Below are 15,380 nucleotides of genomic sequence, written 5' to 3'. Positions count from 1 at the left end.
TAAAGAAGGACTGTCTGAAGGCATGTATCTGTTTCAGAGTCTGGGAAAGTAGGGAAAACAGTCAAATTCTCCAAAACGAACGTATCTCTCAACTATCTCTTTAACCAAATTATACACATTTAGGATATTCCATGTGATCTCCTTTTGATAAGTAATGTAAAATAACTAATGTAATATTTCTTCACATCCATTCACTGAGGCCTCCCCTGAAACTGCTTGGAGTCCCCCTGGGGAGGCCCGCCTCCGACTTTGAAAGCCCCTGGCTTAAACAATGGGCGAGACTTGGCTTTATGAATGTGAGATTTCCCTAGTGGAATTAATGATGTGGCTACATCATTGTTTTTGTATCCTAATGTTTAATTGGCCTGTGTTACACTTTATACGAGAAAAATGTGTTAAAAGTGTAGGGGTGTGTATGTGTGTGTGTGTGTGTGTGTGTGTGGGGGGGGGGGGGGGTGGTGTTGAACATCCTTCACTGACAGTGTAGAAAGCATAGACATACTGTAAATAATGGTAGAAAGAGACCACAGCACACCAGTTTCTCACATGGATATAATTAAGGGAGGTTGCGCCATCTACTGGCTAAACAAAATATTGGCAATAATAGGTCAGGGATTTTCAAAGTGAGAGACGGGCTTCCCCAGGGGGGCTACAAATATAATGATTTGGTGATAATGATAATTCAGAGATGCAGTAATTTGGGGGAATTTTAGCATTTTTCCAAGGGTCAGAAACAAATACATGCATTTAGACATAACTTTTCTATCTATTTGGTGTAGTCTGAAATATGTCAACAGTAATATCAGGCTATCTTGTGTCAATTACTGAGTTCCAATGGGATCAAATAACATGGGGGGGGGGGTGCTTCGTCCAAGCTTAGTGGGCCTAATCAAAGATGATGACGAGAGAGGTTGCCAGACTGGCTTGCCAGCATTACAAGAATTGGCTTCCATGAGGATCCCCGGGCCCATCTGCCCCTGGTAATCAACAGTGCTACTGGGAACACAGTGGAGATGTTCAAATACCTGAGCATAATCATGTGAAACCACCTCGAAAGGGATGAGGAAACACTCAATCTAATCAAGAAGACCCAGCAGAGCCTCTTCCTGCATCAACATGTGCCACAGCCAATCAGTCTAACTGTACAGATCTAACTCTTAAGTTTATTTAAAGTTTATCATCACATCATCCATCAATGTCACACGCACATGTGCGTACACACACACACACACACACCACCCTAGACTATCTGACTGACTGATGGGAATACCATGCAAGGATTTTGATAACGATTTAGGTTTGTATCACCTTAATAATTGAACATTTTCCACATCTGTCATTTATTCATGTTTTGCTGTTTATTGAGTACAGCACTTTGTATGTCACCTTGAGTGTCTTGTAATGTCATGTCAGCATCAATAGAACCAGGAGAGATTCCTTGTGTACTTGGCAAATAAAGGCCATTTCATTTGAATGCTCATTGTGATCCTGTAGTGTTATAAATCATCTTTAATCTAAAAAAGATAGATATCAGTTAGGAATTTGTGCTTTAAGAAACCTTATACACAGTTATAAATGCTTGAAAAGGCATTGCATTCACCTGGTGGGTGGAACTGTGACAAACCTGTGGGCGGAGCAGCCGGCAGGGCAGGTGACTGAGAGGTTACAGGTACAGCGCTACTCAGAACAGTCTGCATGGGCGCCTGCCTGGCCAATCCTGGTGCTTGAATGCTGCGTAGGGCGTGGGATCCATAATAACGCATTATAAGTAGCATCCACTTCACTTTGCCAATTAGATGGACATTTATCAACTGCAACTGTGTTTTCGCGAAATGGTGCAACCATGCCGCTTTGTTAAACACAGTCAACAGACATTGCAGCCACACGTTCATCTGAGGGGGGATACTTGACGCATATTTAAGTGTAACAGCACAGATATATAGACACAGAAACATGGGGAACCAAGCAAGGCTTTGTAAAATGTGTTTGTCTACAAGAAACTCTGGCGTCTTCCTGTTCTGCTTGGTTCTTTACGTGATGATGGCCTCTCATGATCAAAGGACATACTTCCTGAGCAACGTCCATTCACGTCAAAATGTCAGAACAGGAATTATGAGATGAAAGTTATACTTCACTGGTCATTCAAAGAGCTCTTTGAGTTGTGCCAGCATTATTCACAGTGTGCCAGACAGCTATTTGCCTTTTGATATTTTTGTCCCTGTTACGCCAACAGTGCGAAATCTATAATTTGTACACTCATAACTATTACATTTACTAGAAGTACGGTTCTTAATGTAGCCGTTACACCTCTAACATTAGGAATAAAACAATTTCAGTTCCAAATAAATCATTACATCTTTCTATTTTTGAGTCTAAATGTGCAATTCTTCTACAACGTGAATGTAGATACTTCTTCACTCGTGAGAGGAGCATGGCATGACGTTTCACCTCACCAGTTCATGTAGCTGTGAAATACGGGAGACTGTATGGCGCATGCATATAGCCTAGGTAAACCCAGCCCCCACGTGACCTGCTCTCTCAGTTCCCAGTCACTAGCTAGTGACTGAGAACAGGTCTGAGAGCAGGTCACGTGGGGGATGGGTTTACCCAGGCTAGCATGCATATGCATGTGTGCTTATTGTCAACTCATTTTTCAGAACAGTTCCTCCCAGTGGGTGGGATTAATCTCTTCATTGCACAGGACCTGGAGAGCAACACTGGCAGCACAGGACTACAGCAGCCTGCGGGGGGCGCTGGACCCTCAGTGGGCGGAAGGCGAGGCGGCCCACACTGCAGCAGCAGGAAAGTGTGGTTTTAGTCAGACGGAGCAGTAAGGAAGAGGGGAACATGGCTGACTGTATGTATGGCTGCCCTTCATCCATTGTAAGGGGGAGCTGTGGTTGTAAAGGACCAGGTTTTTTTAGGCGGTGGTGGTGGGGAGGGGGGTGTTGGGGCGTGCTAGCTGCCTGGAAGGACGGGGTCGGAGATGTGCCTCTGGATCTCCTGCGCCTCTGCGGAGCTCTCCAGGTGCTCGGGGAGGGAGGGGAAACGCTGGCTGTCACACAGCAGTCCAGGAGACGCTTGGGTCCCAGAGCACGACAGTGGAGGAGGGTGGAGGCCCACACAGGGCGGGTGGCGGGGGTCGGCCTCCGGGGACAGGGACATGGTGTCGTCGGACGCCACGGTGAAGTGGATCCCGCTGGACAGGGAGTCCTTGGACTTGACGTGGGAGTCTGGGCTCTGAAGAGAGAAAGTAAGGTCAAGGTCTGTTCGAGCAGATCAAGCAGCCCATAGATATACTATCTGGAGTGATTTTTCTCGTGTTGGCTCTGTACCCCAGCACCTTGGATTGGAAACCCACCTGTAGCGGTGAGGCAGCGCTGTCGATCTGCACCGGCGGGATGGGAGGGACCGGGTGGATGGCGGGTGCTCCGGTGGCGTACAGGGTGGTGAGGTGGGGTGGGCGAGGGCCGGGGGACACGGCGCTGTAGGCGGGCAGCACCGGGGCCATCTGTCTCTGGAGCAGCTGCAGGATCACACTGATGTCTGCCGTCATCCGGGTCTCCAGTCTGGGCGGGATAAAGAAGACAGAGGGACACGGTGAAAAACAGAGTTTGGGAACTATCCTCATGTTCTGTAAAAAAAAACATAAGATTTTACTGTGCTGTACATTATGTTTCAGTGAATACTTCAATGTTTTTTCAGATACTCAAAATGTCCACTAGGCCTCCCTGTTGCTCTCTCTCTCTCTCTCTCTCTCTCTCTCTCTCTCTCTCTATCTTTCTCTCTCTCACACACACACAAACAAGCAAACAGACAAATAAAAGTGAGCACACAACCATACAGAGTTTCTCCCAATGAATGTTTTACTGGCCTGTTCTTCCCATTTCTCTTTCGTCTTTCTCTCCTCCCACAAGCACGCACGCACACACACACACACACACACACACACACACACACACACACACACACACACACACACACACACACACACACACACACACACACACACACACACACACACACACACACACACACACACACACACACACACACACACACACACACACACACACACACACACACACACACACACACAACCTACTTCCAGGAACTGAAATACAAACAGAGCAGGAGTGGGAGGGAGGAGTTTTTGCCTGGTGACTACGTAGCTCTAACACCGGCCATTAGGCAGAACAAAGATAACAGCTACATTTAGACCAGCAGGGGGTATAGCTCAGTGGTAGAGCATTTGACTGCAGATCAAGAGGTCCCCGGTTCAAATCCGGATGCCCCCTCTTTTCTCGTTCTCAACAACATGAACACCTCTCCTGGTCATTATATACTGATTAATGTTGAAGAGGATCAGGGCCACATGTGAAAAATGTGCTGGAGTTAAGAAAATAATTATAAGACATAGGTAGGTCACAAATTATTATGATTATTTTCAGTCTCTTTCGCTATGAACGGTCCTGGGCGGAAACAGGAAACCGGCAGCTCGAAACAGGGAGGGAGGGTGTCATGGAAGCGCCCACGGTCTCACCAGGAAACTCGTGAATATTATGGGCTGATTTATGTGCCACCTCAAATTGAATTCGAATTGCTCAACTTGAATTCGAAATTTTTAATTTTTAATTTGAATTGCTCTTTTTGAATTCGAAATTTTTAATTTTGAAATTGAATTGCTCTATTTGAATTCGAATTTTTTCATTTTGAAATTGAATTGCTCTATTTGAATTCGAATTTTTTCATTTTGAAATTGAATTGCTGTTTTTTATTTTGAAATTTTTATTGTTTAATGTGAATTGAAAAACTGAATCTGAATAGCATAATTTTAAACTGAATTTATTTGCTTTGAAATGATTCAGTTTCCACATTCCTATTTCAAAATTCAATTCAAAATTTTCAGAATCTTGTGTTCAAAAATTTCAACATGTGTGTGCGCCATCCGGGTCCTCAAGGAGGAAGAGGAGGAAGGAGGAAGAGCAATCGAGCGCTGATTGACCTAACTCCTTTTTGGGCGAGGCACCACACACCCACTCCCGCTAGAACTATTTGGTCTTGTTGTATTCAGGTTCGCTACAATCATAGAAGACCACTTTGAGTTGAACAAGGATGTTTATACAGTATATATCATTGAACAGTGTGAAAGGGCATAACTCATTCATTCAGTCAGTAGTCTGAGTTAACGTTGTCTCTTCTTCATGGGAAAAGCACTCTTCTTCTACGAATTTGTAGCCCTCTTAACATTAACCCCAGTCATACTGCCGCCCTGGTGGCAGGTTATGGATAATGCTTCTATTCCAAATATAAATCAATACAAATCGCTAATAAATGCTAGATAAAAGTCAAATGTATCTGAAACCACTATAAACAAACATGCACAGTGTCAAACTCAATCAATCACGGATAAACAAATACAACAAGCACGAGCCTGCTAACTAGGCTGGCTCAATAGGGTCCCAGCTTCGTTTACAACACTGATCCCTCGTATACACATGAGTTGGCTTGGCTACTTTGTCAGCGTGGACTTACTCATCTTGGCACTGAACCATCTAGTCGTGAGCACGGTGTCCGGTGACAATTTGCACACAACCATTCTCTTATCCACGCGTCCATCAGGGAGTTGTTCAAATCTAAAGTAAATCCCATACACCGGGCAAAGCGACGCTTGGGTTTGTTGTCTGATGTCCTCAAAGCACGTTGTATTTGTATTTGTTTATCCGTGATTGATTGAGTTTGACACTGTGCATGTTTGTTTATAGTGGTTTCAGATACATTTGACTTTTATCTAGCATTTATTAGCGATTTGTATTGATTTATAATTGGAATAGAAGCATTATCCATAACCTGCCACCAGGGCGGCAGTATGACTGGGGTTAATGTTAAGAGGGCTACAAATTCGTAGAAGAAGAGTGCTTTTCCCATGAAGAAGAGACAACGTTAACTCAGACTACTGACTGAATGAATGAGTTATGCCCTTTCACACTGTTCAATGATATATACTGTATAAACATCCTTGTTCAACTCAAAGTGGTCTTCTATGATTGTAGCGAACCTGAATACAACAAGACCAAATAGTTCTAGCGGGAGTGGGTGTGTGGTGCCTCGGACAAAAAGGAGTTAGGTCAATCAGCGCTCGATTGCTCTTCCTCCTTCCTCCTTGAGGACCCGGATGGCGCACACACATGTTGAAATTTTTGAACACAAGATTCTGAAAATTTTGAATTGAATTTTGAAATAGGAATGTGGAAACTGAATAATTTCAAAGCAAATAAATTCAGTTTAAAATTATGCTATTCAGATTCAGTTTTTCAATTCACATTAAAAAATAAAAATTTCAAAATAAAAAACAGCAATTCAATTTCAAAATGAAAAAATTCGAATTCAAATAGAGCAATTCAATTTCAAAATGAAAAAATTCGAATTCAAATAGAGCAATTCAATTTCAAAATGAAAAATTTCGAATTCAAAAAGAGCAATTCAAATTCAAAATTCAAAATTTCGAATTCAAGTTGACCAATTCGAATTCAATTTGAGGTGGCACATAAATCAGCCCATAGAATATACTCAGAATCTTGGAATTCTGACTTTAATCTCAGAATTCGGACTTTTATCAGACTTCTGATTTCCATCTCAGAATTACATCTGACATAAATACATTTTCCATGTGTGGCCCTAATCCTCTTCCGTAGATTTAGAACCACCAGCAGTGACAGACCGGTTGAGCTGGGACTGCAGCAGCTCCAGCCTGGACTCCAGCTTGCTGGGCCGCTCCTCAGTGCAGGGTGGGGGGTGGTAGGTGGTGCGGACCGAGGAGTGCCTCTGGCTCTCCAACAACTGGCTGGCTCTGCGGTCCGGCCAGAAGCCGTACAGTCCGGACATGCTGATGGGAGTTGCTGCTGGACCAAGAGAGAGAGAACCAGAAGAACCCATTAATTTTCTTTAACACATTCATTTTGAGCTATTCAAGAAAGTTATGCAAAGAGAGACATGGTAGCATTGGGAGACAGTCCACAGTGTACTAAACAGGATTTCAATAGTTTTATTTTTATAGTTTTTACTTTGTGTATCAATTTCAGTTTACTTTCTAGTAGAAGACAAGCATCTGGTTTCTGTAGTGTAGTGGTTATCACGTTCGCCTCACACGCGAAAGGTCCCCGGTTCGAAACCGGGCAGAAACACTCTTTAGTGCCTCACAGCAAGAAGGTCCTGGGATCGATTCCCACCTGGGTTGCTGTTGGCGTGTGTGCATGGTCTCCGTGTCGGGGTGAGGGAGTTCTCCATATAACAAAAGAAATGGAGGACATCTTCAGAAAGAACGCTCCATTCATGAAAACATGTAGAAGCCTGCGATGTCTCCTGACCAAAGATATGGACATCTGGAATTGGTCCTTGTGCACAGCAAAAATAATGGCTGCCCCCTGGAGGAAGGACAACCACTGATGGCATAAACACAGAACAAATTTTGTTGGTCGCCATTCTTGGATGTGTGGAAGGTGTCGCCACTCCACTGCATGTGTGCATGCGTTGTGTGTGGATGTGCTAATGACCAATAAAGTTGTTTAATGTCTTAACGTTGTTTTAGTTTAGTTTTATTTATTTATTATTTTTTAAATAAATGTTTAGTTTAGTTTTAATTTTGTTTCAATTTTCATTTAAGTATTTTTTATGGAAGGGAGATACTTTTCAAAGGATTATTGATCGTAGTCTGGAAGGTATTTTGTGTTTGCAACAGATAGTGTAATAAGGCAGAACATGCAAACTCCACACAGAAAGGCCCTTTTCACAAGATAACCAACATGGGCACCAGGCACCGAAGGCATCGGGGGGAGAGACCCCCAGCGCCATAGTGACCCATACAGCGACCCATAACCTTTTTGCTGTCCGTAGACAGCACTACCAATCTGCCACCCGTAATTTTATATGTTGCTTACCCGGGAATTGAACCTCGGTCCTCAGAGTGGAAGGCAACCGCCTAACGACCCATCCAGCCCCAAGGCAGCAGTAACAGCTTTGGCATGTCTGAGAATGTTTTTCGGACCCCAATAATAAAGACAATACAGACGTGACTGAAGAGTCACGTCTTAAGTCACTTTAAAGTGAGAAAAACATGTTTCCATGTTGTACGACAATGTCACATGTTTGTGTTTCTGTTCCTCCAATGCTTCATCGAGCCTACAGCAGCTTTGATTGAGATATTTAAAGTGGCTGCAGCGTTACATCAAATGGAAAACAAGGAGATGTTTGTGCATCATTTTCGACACAATTCACTGTAATTCATCCTGACTTATTGGCATCTTTGGAAACCTTGGCATCTCGATTAGAATTTGGAATTCATTTCTATGGGTTTGAACAAAGCTTGGCTGTGAAATATGTCTTTGACTTTGTAATGATGGTACCGAATGTGCGACTGGTGGATGGAGTCTTTACCTGAGTAAGGAGGCCCTCCGTGGACTACAGGAGGCCCCGTGCCCGCCGAGGGTGCGCTGGCCGGCAGCAGGCTGACCACTGCGGGGGTGTAGTCTCTGGTGTCGCCTCCGGGGCGGTAGAGCTCCTCCTTGCTGTGTCCCATGGGCTTCATCTCCTCATCGCTAGACTGGGAGCAGATACTGGCGCTGCTGCACAGGTCCTCCCAATAGGAACCTGCTGTCGTGCCCCGGTGATGGTTCCCCATCGGACAGGACTGGTTGGGGTTCGAGTCCTCGCGGTCTGTACCGTCTGCACCAACAGAGTCATGGGACAGCCGGGGAATGACAATACAGGGATCAGACACCAGACAGAGTGGGAATGGAACCGTATGACCCAGTGAACCCCAAACCCTCACACTTACCAGGCCGGTTTCGCCGACGCAAGGAGCTCCTCCGGTGCCTCGTCCGGCGGTAGCCACACTCAGAGTCCCTGCTTGTGGTTGGCTGATTGATTCTATCTGCCTGATACACATCAGCTTCAGTAATTCAATAACACACACCTGCTCTCATGTGTAAAGGACAAGTCCACTCTCAGACACTCTTACACTGTTATACTTCAATCTGTCATGTTAAATGCATTCAAATAGTTATTTTGTGATGATGGAATGAGAAAAATACACCACCAAACAACACAATGAAGTGAAGGGACCCACAAATGCAAGGTACATTGCTATTGTTGTTGTTGTTGTTGTTGTTGTTGTTGTTTTTAAGTGTTAAAGGGTGTTGTAGGGTGGATTTCTACTTTAACTTTACTGGGTTGCAATGTAAACCAGTACACGAGTACAAATTAATATATGAGATAGACTAAGCAGGTGAAACCAGGTGATTTTTAAGCCTCGAGACAAATGAAGCATAGATTATGCAAAAAAGAGAGGGGGGGAAATCACAACTCCCTATTGGGACGGCGTTCCTGATATTTTATATATTCAATGTATAACATCCACCAATCACTAATAATGTCTCAACAGTGAGGGTAAGATCCCAACTGTATTTGTATCTTAGAGCTTCAAAAGGCGGTGATCAGTCGCCCCCTGGTGGGACTCACATCTCTCAGGTTGAAGGTGATCTCCAAGTTGCTCCAGAACAAGTCGGAGAAGTCGGGATACATGTCCAGCACCTCCAGCAGGTCGTCCCGCAGGATCCTGTGCAGGTCGCAGTAGGTCAAAGCCCTGACATCCGCGCTGGATTTCCCCGGCCGCCCGTACCGACTGATGGGTTCACCGAAGATATCGTTCTTGCCTGGGGAAACCAAAGATTCATTTATTTAGTGCAAATAGATTTTTGCCATGTCTTAGCTTGATGGGATGAATCTAATCAAAACAATTGAAAAAGCACATTGCAGTGACACTGATCCTCAGCATTACTACTACTGAGCAGGAAATAATGGCCGACTCAAACACAATTGAAAGAGAAATGAGACAGCCTGGATCTGAGTGACGGCCCTATCAGTGATCAATGCCAGTGTGAAATGGAAGTGGAGCTATGTCCAAACACCTCTGGCAAAGCTACACACCACCAGATAGAGGTGTGTGTGTGTGTGTGTGTGTGTGTGTGTGTGTGTGTGTGCGTGCGTGTGTGTGTGTGTGTGTGTCTGTGTGTGTGTGTGTGTGTGTGTGTGCGTGCGTGTGTGTGTGTGTGTGTGGGTGTCTGTGTCTGTGTGTGTGTGTGTGTGTGCGTGCGTGTGGTGGTGGTGGTGGTGTGATGCCCAGCCAGTGTGATCTGTGTAGCTGTGGCTTTGCAGGAACGACAGGAGAGTGTGACAGAACAAACAGTGCCAGAAGAGAAGTTGTGACACGAGGCAAAAAGTACTGCAGCTCACCCAGGATGGCCACCACCACATCGTTCCTGAGGATCTCTATGGAGCCTCTGGAGATGAAGTAGAGGGCAGAGAGAACGTCCCCGCTGTGGACCACGGTGTCACCCGGCGGGGCGTGGGTGGTCTTGAAGCGCATGGCCAGCGCCCGCAGGCAGCCCTTGTTGGCCCCTCGAAATGCGTTGCAGTTCTGCAGCAGGCTGCGGTTCAGATGGAGGCAGATGTCCGCCTGCAGACACTCGGGGAAACCCTTCAACACCTGCAGGCCAACAGAGAGCAGAAGGCTTTGAAGGACAGGTATTCAGAAAAAAAAAATTGTGTGTGAATTTGAAGGGGACATGAGAGAAAGGATAGCTGCTCCAAGTGATTGTCGGTGCTCAGATTGAGTTGGCAGCTGCTAATGAGGCTCTGTGGCTATGTCATGTTTGTGTGTGCTGTCAGCAGTTCAAGGCTCGCTCCTTTACTAGGCCTCGGCGTGAAGACAAGCGTGTGTGGTTAGAGCAAAAGGGGGCACCCAGAGTTGAACTGGGGACCTCTTGATCTGCAGTCAAATGCTCTACCACTGAGCTATACCCCCACATGACTTATATACTTCCTCTGCAGAATGCCATGTATGATGCCCAAAGCCTGGTTCATGTTGACAGAAAAATGTAATTTTGGGAAGCAGATGGCTAGAGACAGATGGAGATTTAGACAAGCAATCACACCTGGAATCAAACACAGATTTTTTGACACACACACAAAGAATTATTGCTTTGATGAAGGTCAGTTTAGGGGGATCCCTGTGGGGAAACTGTGTCACTGCAGCAGCAAAGAACAGGGTATAGATAAGTATAACTTTCATATTGATTATTGAGGCAGCAAATAATTACAACAATATAATACACTGAGGATAATATAACAATAAATAAGCATATTATTAGACTTACAGATAGATTGAGGACATAATTGGCTGCTAATCAAATTTTTCTTGCTAACATATATAGAGAAATCCATCTAGTGGTGCGGAGAGGGCATTGCCTGTTCTCACTCTTTGTTCTAGCTGAATGGCTCGTCTGAGGCTTCATGCTAGAGAGCTATGTGGACAAAAGAAAAAATAACACATTATGTCCAGAGAGGGGGCACCCAGAGTCGAACTGGGGACCTGTTGATCTGCAGTCAAACGCTCTACCACTGAGCTATACCCCCTACTGGAGACAACACTGAGGGCCAAAACACTGATTTCTAAAGCTTTTCCAAATGGCTTCTCAAAAGCTTTGGGCGCTTACCTGTCGATGTGTGTGTGTGTTTGTGCGTGAGCATGTATAGGGTTGAATGTCTACAGGAGTAGAAGAAGAAGTAGAAGTTTTGCCTGATGAAGACAGCTGGTAGAAATGTTGCATTAATAAATATGTTGGGAGCTTATATATTCAGTGTCGGACTCGGGACAGCCTTCCTTGCGTGTCTGAACACAGGACTCACAGCATTCATGTCAATGCCGTTGGTGTAGGACCAGGCATGTTGGAAGTACTCCTCCAGCCGCTGCCTCAGGCTTCCTGGGATCTGGTGGAAGCGGATGAATTCTTTGACCCGTAACATCTGGGTGTGGTAGCGGGCCGTGCCCGAGTACAGCCTCTGGATGATGGCTGAAACGTTCCCAAAGATACTGGCGTACATCAGAGCTACATGGGACAGAGGGGAGAGATGCTCTATGTCAGGGGAACTGAAGAGATTGGTTCCAAAATCTAAATTTTCCCCAAGTGGTTGGGTATTTTAAATGGGTAGTAAAAAAAATAAAGTTCTAAGTATAGCACTTTTCTAAAATGGATCCTTAACTATGGTACTGAAGGATGAATGATTGTCTCTCACACACACGCTCGGACGCGCACACGCACACACACACACACACACACACACACACACACACACACACACACACACACACACACACACACACACACACACACACACGCACATACACATACACACACAGTGCTCTACTCACAGCCAATGAGCATGACGCAGATGGAGAAGATCTTCTCTGGGTTGGTGTTTGGGGAGACGTTGCCAAAGCCCACGCTGGTCAGGCTGCTGAAGGTGAAGTAGAGAGCCGTCACGTACTTGTCTTTGGTGGAGGGGCCGGACGCCGGGTCGCTGTCATTGTAGCCTTTGCCGATCTGGTCGGCCAGGTTGTCCAGCCAGCCTATCTTCAGGGCTCCGAGGCGGGCGTGTCCGGTGCGCTCCACGTTGCCGATGGCGTACCAGATACAGGCCAGCCAGTGAGCGATGAGCGCAAAGGTGCACATGAGGAGGAAAAGGACGGCTGCTCCGTATTCTGAGTAGCGGTCCAACTTCCTGGCCACCCGCACCAACCTCAGCAGTCTGGCAGTCTTCAGCAGGCCAATCAGAGTGGTCGTCTGGGGCTGGAGGAGGGAGGTGATGCTGTAATAACCCCATTATGATAATACGGCCAAACCTCTTTTGGCCTTTTTATCTTAATTGGGTTTGTAAATGCTTGGTGTTTTTATCTTATACTTTATCTATGTGTAGGATTGTGTTATTTTAAGATTTAAAGGGCTTGTCTTGTTTTAAAACATGGCTTATATATATATATATATATATTCCAAATAGATATAAAGCCTATCAGTATTGCCACCATCAACATCCACCCCGCCCCCCTTCCTCACCTCATTCACATCATCCGAGCCCGAGCGGAATAAGAGCAGGTCGAAGGGGATGGCGGCCACGATGTCGATGAGGAACCAGCCCTTGAAGTAGTGCTGCGCGATGCGTCCGGGCTGGCTCACCACCTCGTCGTTGTGGTTGACGTAGGTGGTCCTGAAGTTGATGAGGATGTCCACGATGAACATGACGTCCACCACCAGGTCCACCACGTTGAGCGGGTTGCAGGTGTAGCCGCAGGTGCGCCTGCGCTCCTCCTCCACCTCGTTGAGGAGGAAGGCGGCGGAGTACGGCGTGAAGACGGCCGTGTAGATGACCAGCAGCAGGATGAGCCAGTCCCACACCGCCTTGAAGGGGCTGTAGTGCAGGATGGTCCACTTGTGGATGCGTGGCGCCTGGAGCTTGTACTCTGGCAGCACGTCAGCACCCAGCGATAATACCTGGGAAAGATGGTTTTCATTAATAGAGTGACAATGATAAAGCACTTAAAATGGAGCATAGGGGTGGGCGATAAAGCAATAGCAATATATATCAGCGACCGTGGCCTGTCCAGGCCGTTTCAACTGGGGTGGCCCAGGTGGGACACAGACTCAAGCAAGGGTGGCACTGAGCGCAGCATTTAGGAAGGATGTAGAAAAGTTTTCCCTCACCAAAAGTTAGCTTAACTTTGGAGTAGGGGTGTAAAGGTACACGTAATCATACCGAAATTTTTCGATACAGGACGTCCGGTCCGGTACAGCTGTGTACCGAAGTACACAGCTGGGGGATTTTTTTTTTTTTTGCGATTATCGATTCTGGAATAAAAGATCGAAAAATCGCGATACTTAGGTGAATCGATTTTTTCCAACACCCCTATTGTTTACTATTATTTTGATGCTGCACTTTATTTTGTATTCAGTCAAGCTGGAAAAGTTCATTTCCTAGAAAAAAGAAAAGACTAAGAATCTGTGCAGGCCTATAAGCTTGAACTGTTAATGTTAATGCTGCTCTGTTAATGCACTAATGCTGCACTTGAGTCAATGTGGTTGTTCCCACTAGAGTTCACTAGTGGTCCAATTGAGGTCACTACTGTTATTAAAACAGAAAAATAAATCTGAGAAGGCCTACCTACTGCGATTATTACTGCTGCTCCACTGTAAAAGCCTGCAAACTTGTTAACAAGAGTTCAAAATAAACGGTAACAAGCAATTATATGTTTTGCTTTTTTCCTTCCTTTACTGTACCGAAAATGTACCAAACCGTGGCGTCAAAACCGAGGTACGTACCGAACCGTGATTTTTGTGTACCGTTACACCCCTACTTTGGAGCATTATTTAGCTCCCTTCCCAACCAGCTATAATGACATGGTTGGTAGCAATGGATGCCTTATAATAAGGTGGTTCTACGACCGAAAGCTTGCATTAAGTAAGAAAGTAAGAAAGTCAAGATCGCAGAGCAGACGTTTATTAGTCAGTGTACAGTTTTCAGAGAAACTTCTGTAAGAGTTTTCTGCTTTCGGTTTGCCTTCCAGAAGCAATCCACCTGATCTCATCTGGTCTCACACAAGAAAACTGACACATGCCAGCACATCCACACACTCATTCTGTTGTTAATTTACCATGGAAAGTGTGTAGGTGTCACAGTGGCATGTGTGAGTGTGTGTGTGTGTGTGTGTGTGTGTGTGTGTGTGTGTGTGTGTGTGTGTGTGTGTGTGTGTGTGTGTGTGTGTGTGTGTGTTGTTGTTGTCGCCACTGTAGTCACAGCCAAATTAGTTTGTAATGCTCTGTGCTTTGAGGGTAAGCAACAGCTTCCCAAAAAAAGATTCACACCAAGCTTTGGCAGGAGAAGGGCAGCAACAGCTTTCAATGCTGCTAATGGAACAAAGACAACTGCAGCCACCATCAGCATGGCGATAAAGACCAATATGCAAATCAAAATAGCCTCCTACCTCATTCTGAGTGATTTATCTTAACACCAAAGCACAACAGTGAGTTAACAGTGAGAGTCTCTGGTGAATTCCCTGCTAGGCTTAGAATGAAGTTAGGTTTTTATTTTAGAAATAAGTCTTGCTAAGTCACTGCTATATTTGTATTTATTTATTGAAACAACTGAGGCGTTTGATCCCACTGACCAGTATGACAATGAGATCCTCCATGTCCCAGTTCTGCAGCTCAACCCGGCTCCTGTGGAAGGACCATCTCCTCTCCTCATCACTCTCTGACACTTCTCCCTGCAAAGTCCCTGTCTGGTTCTGTCCCCCTCTCTCTTTCTGACAGACCCACTTCTCCCTGCAAAGTCCCTGTCTGGTTCTGTCCCCCTCTCTTTCTGACAGACCCACTTCTCCCTGCAAAGTCCGTCTGGTTCTATCCCTCTCTCTCGCCACAGGGCTTTCGGTGGTTCAAACCATTAGCTGGGCTTTTAAAACGCCCCACTGCTGCCTCACCTGCCTCTGCCAC

The 15,380-nt window shown here is 45.6% G+C and overlaps 1 protein-coding gene across 1 annotated transcript in view; it reads right to left on the bottom strand.

Moving 5' to 3' along the window:
• Positions 1-2,958: 2,958 nt before the first annotated feature.
• kcnh6a (potassium voltage-gated channel, subfamily H (eag-related), member 6a) overlaps positions 2,959-15,380 on the bottom strand; it is a gene marked incomplete at both ends in the record, with an annotated part of 39,944 nt that continues 27,522 nt past the window's right edge. Inside the window, 10 exons of the mRNA XM_083649506.1 lie at positions 2,959-3,240; positions 3,362-3,569; positions 6,722-6,902; positions 8,434-8,721; positions 8,834-8,933; positions 9,517-9,710; positions 10,291-10,543; positions 11,746-11,945; positions 12,269-12,686; positions 12,951-13,385. Of these exons, the coding sequence (XP_083505632.1) occupies positions 2,959-3,240; positions 3,362-3,569; positions 6,722-6,902; positions 8,434-8,721; positions 8,834-8,933; positions 9,517-9,710; positions 10,291-10,543; positions 11,746-11,945; positions 12,269-12,686; positions 12,951-13,385 (2,559 nt within the window). The remainder of the gene's footprint in view (positions 3,241-3,361; positions 3,570-6,721; positions 6,903-8,433; positions 8,722-8,833; positions 8,934-9,516; positions 9,711-10,290; positions 10,544-11,745; positions 11,946-12,268; positions 12,687-12,950; positions 13,386-15,380) is intronic.

The sequence above is a fragment of the Poromitra crassiceps genome, assembly GCF_964638095.1.
Source record: "Poromitra crassiceps genome assembly, chromosome: 13".
Classification (NCBI taxonomy): domain Eukaryota; kingdom Metazoa; phylum Chordata; class Actinopteri; order Beryciformes; family Melamphaidae; genus Poromitra; species Poromitra crassiceps.
The sequence above is the reverse complement of the archived record's forward strand: the minus strand, read 5'-3'. Positions and strand labels throughout refer to the sequence as shown.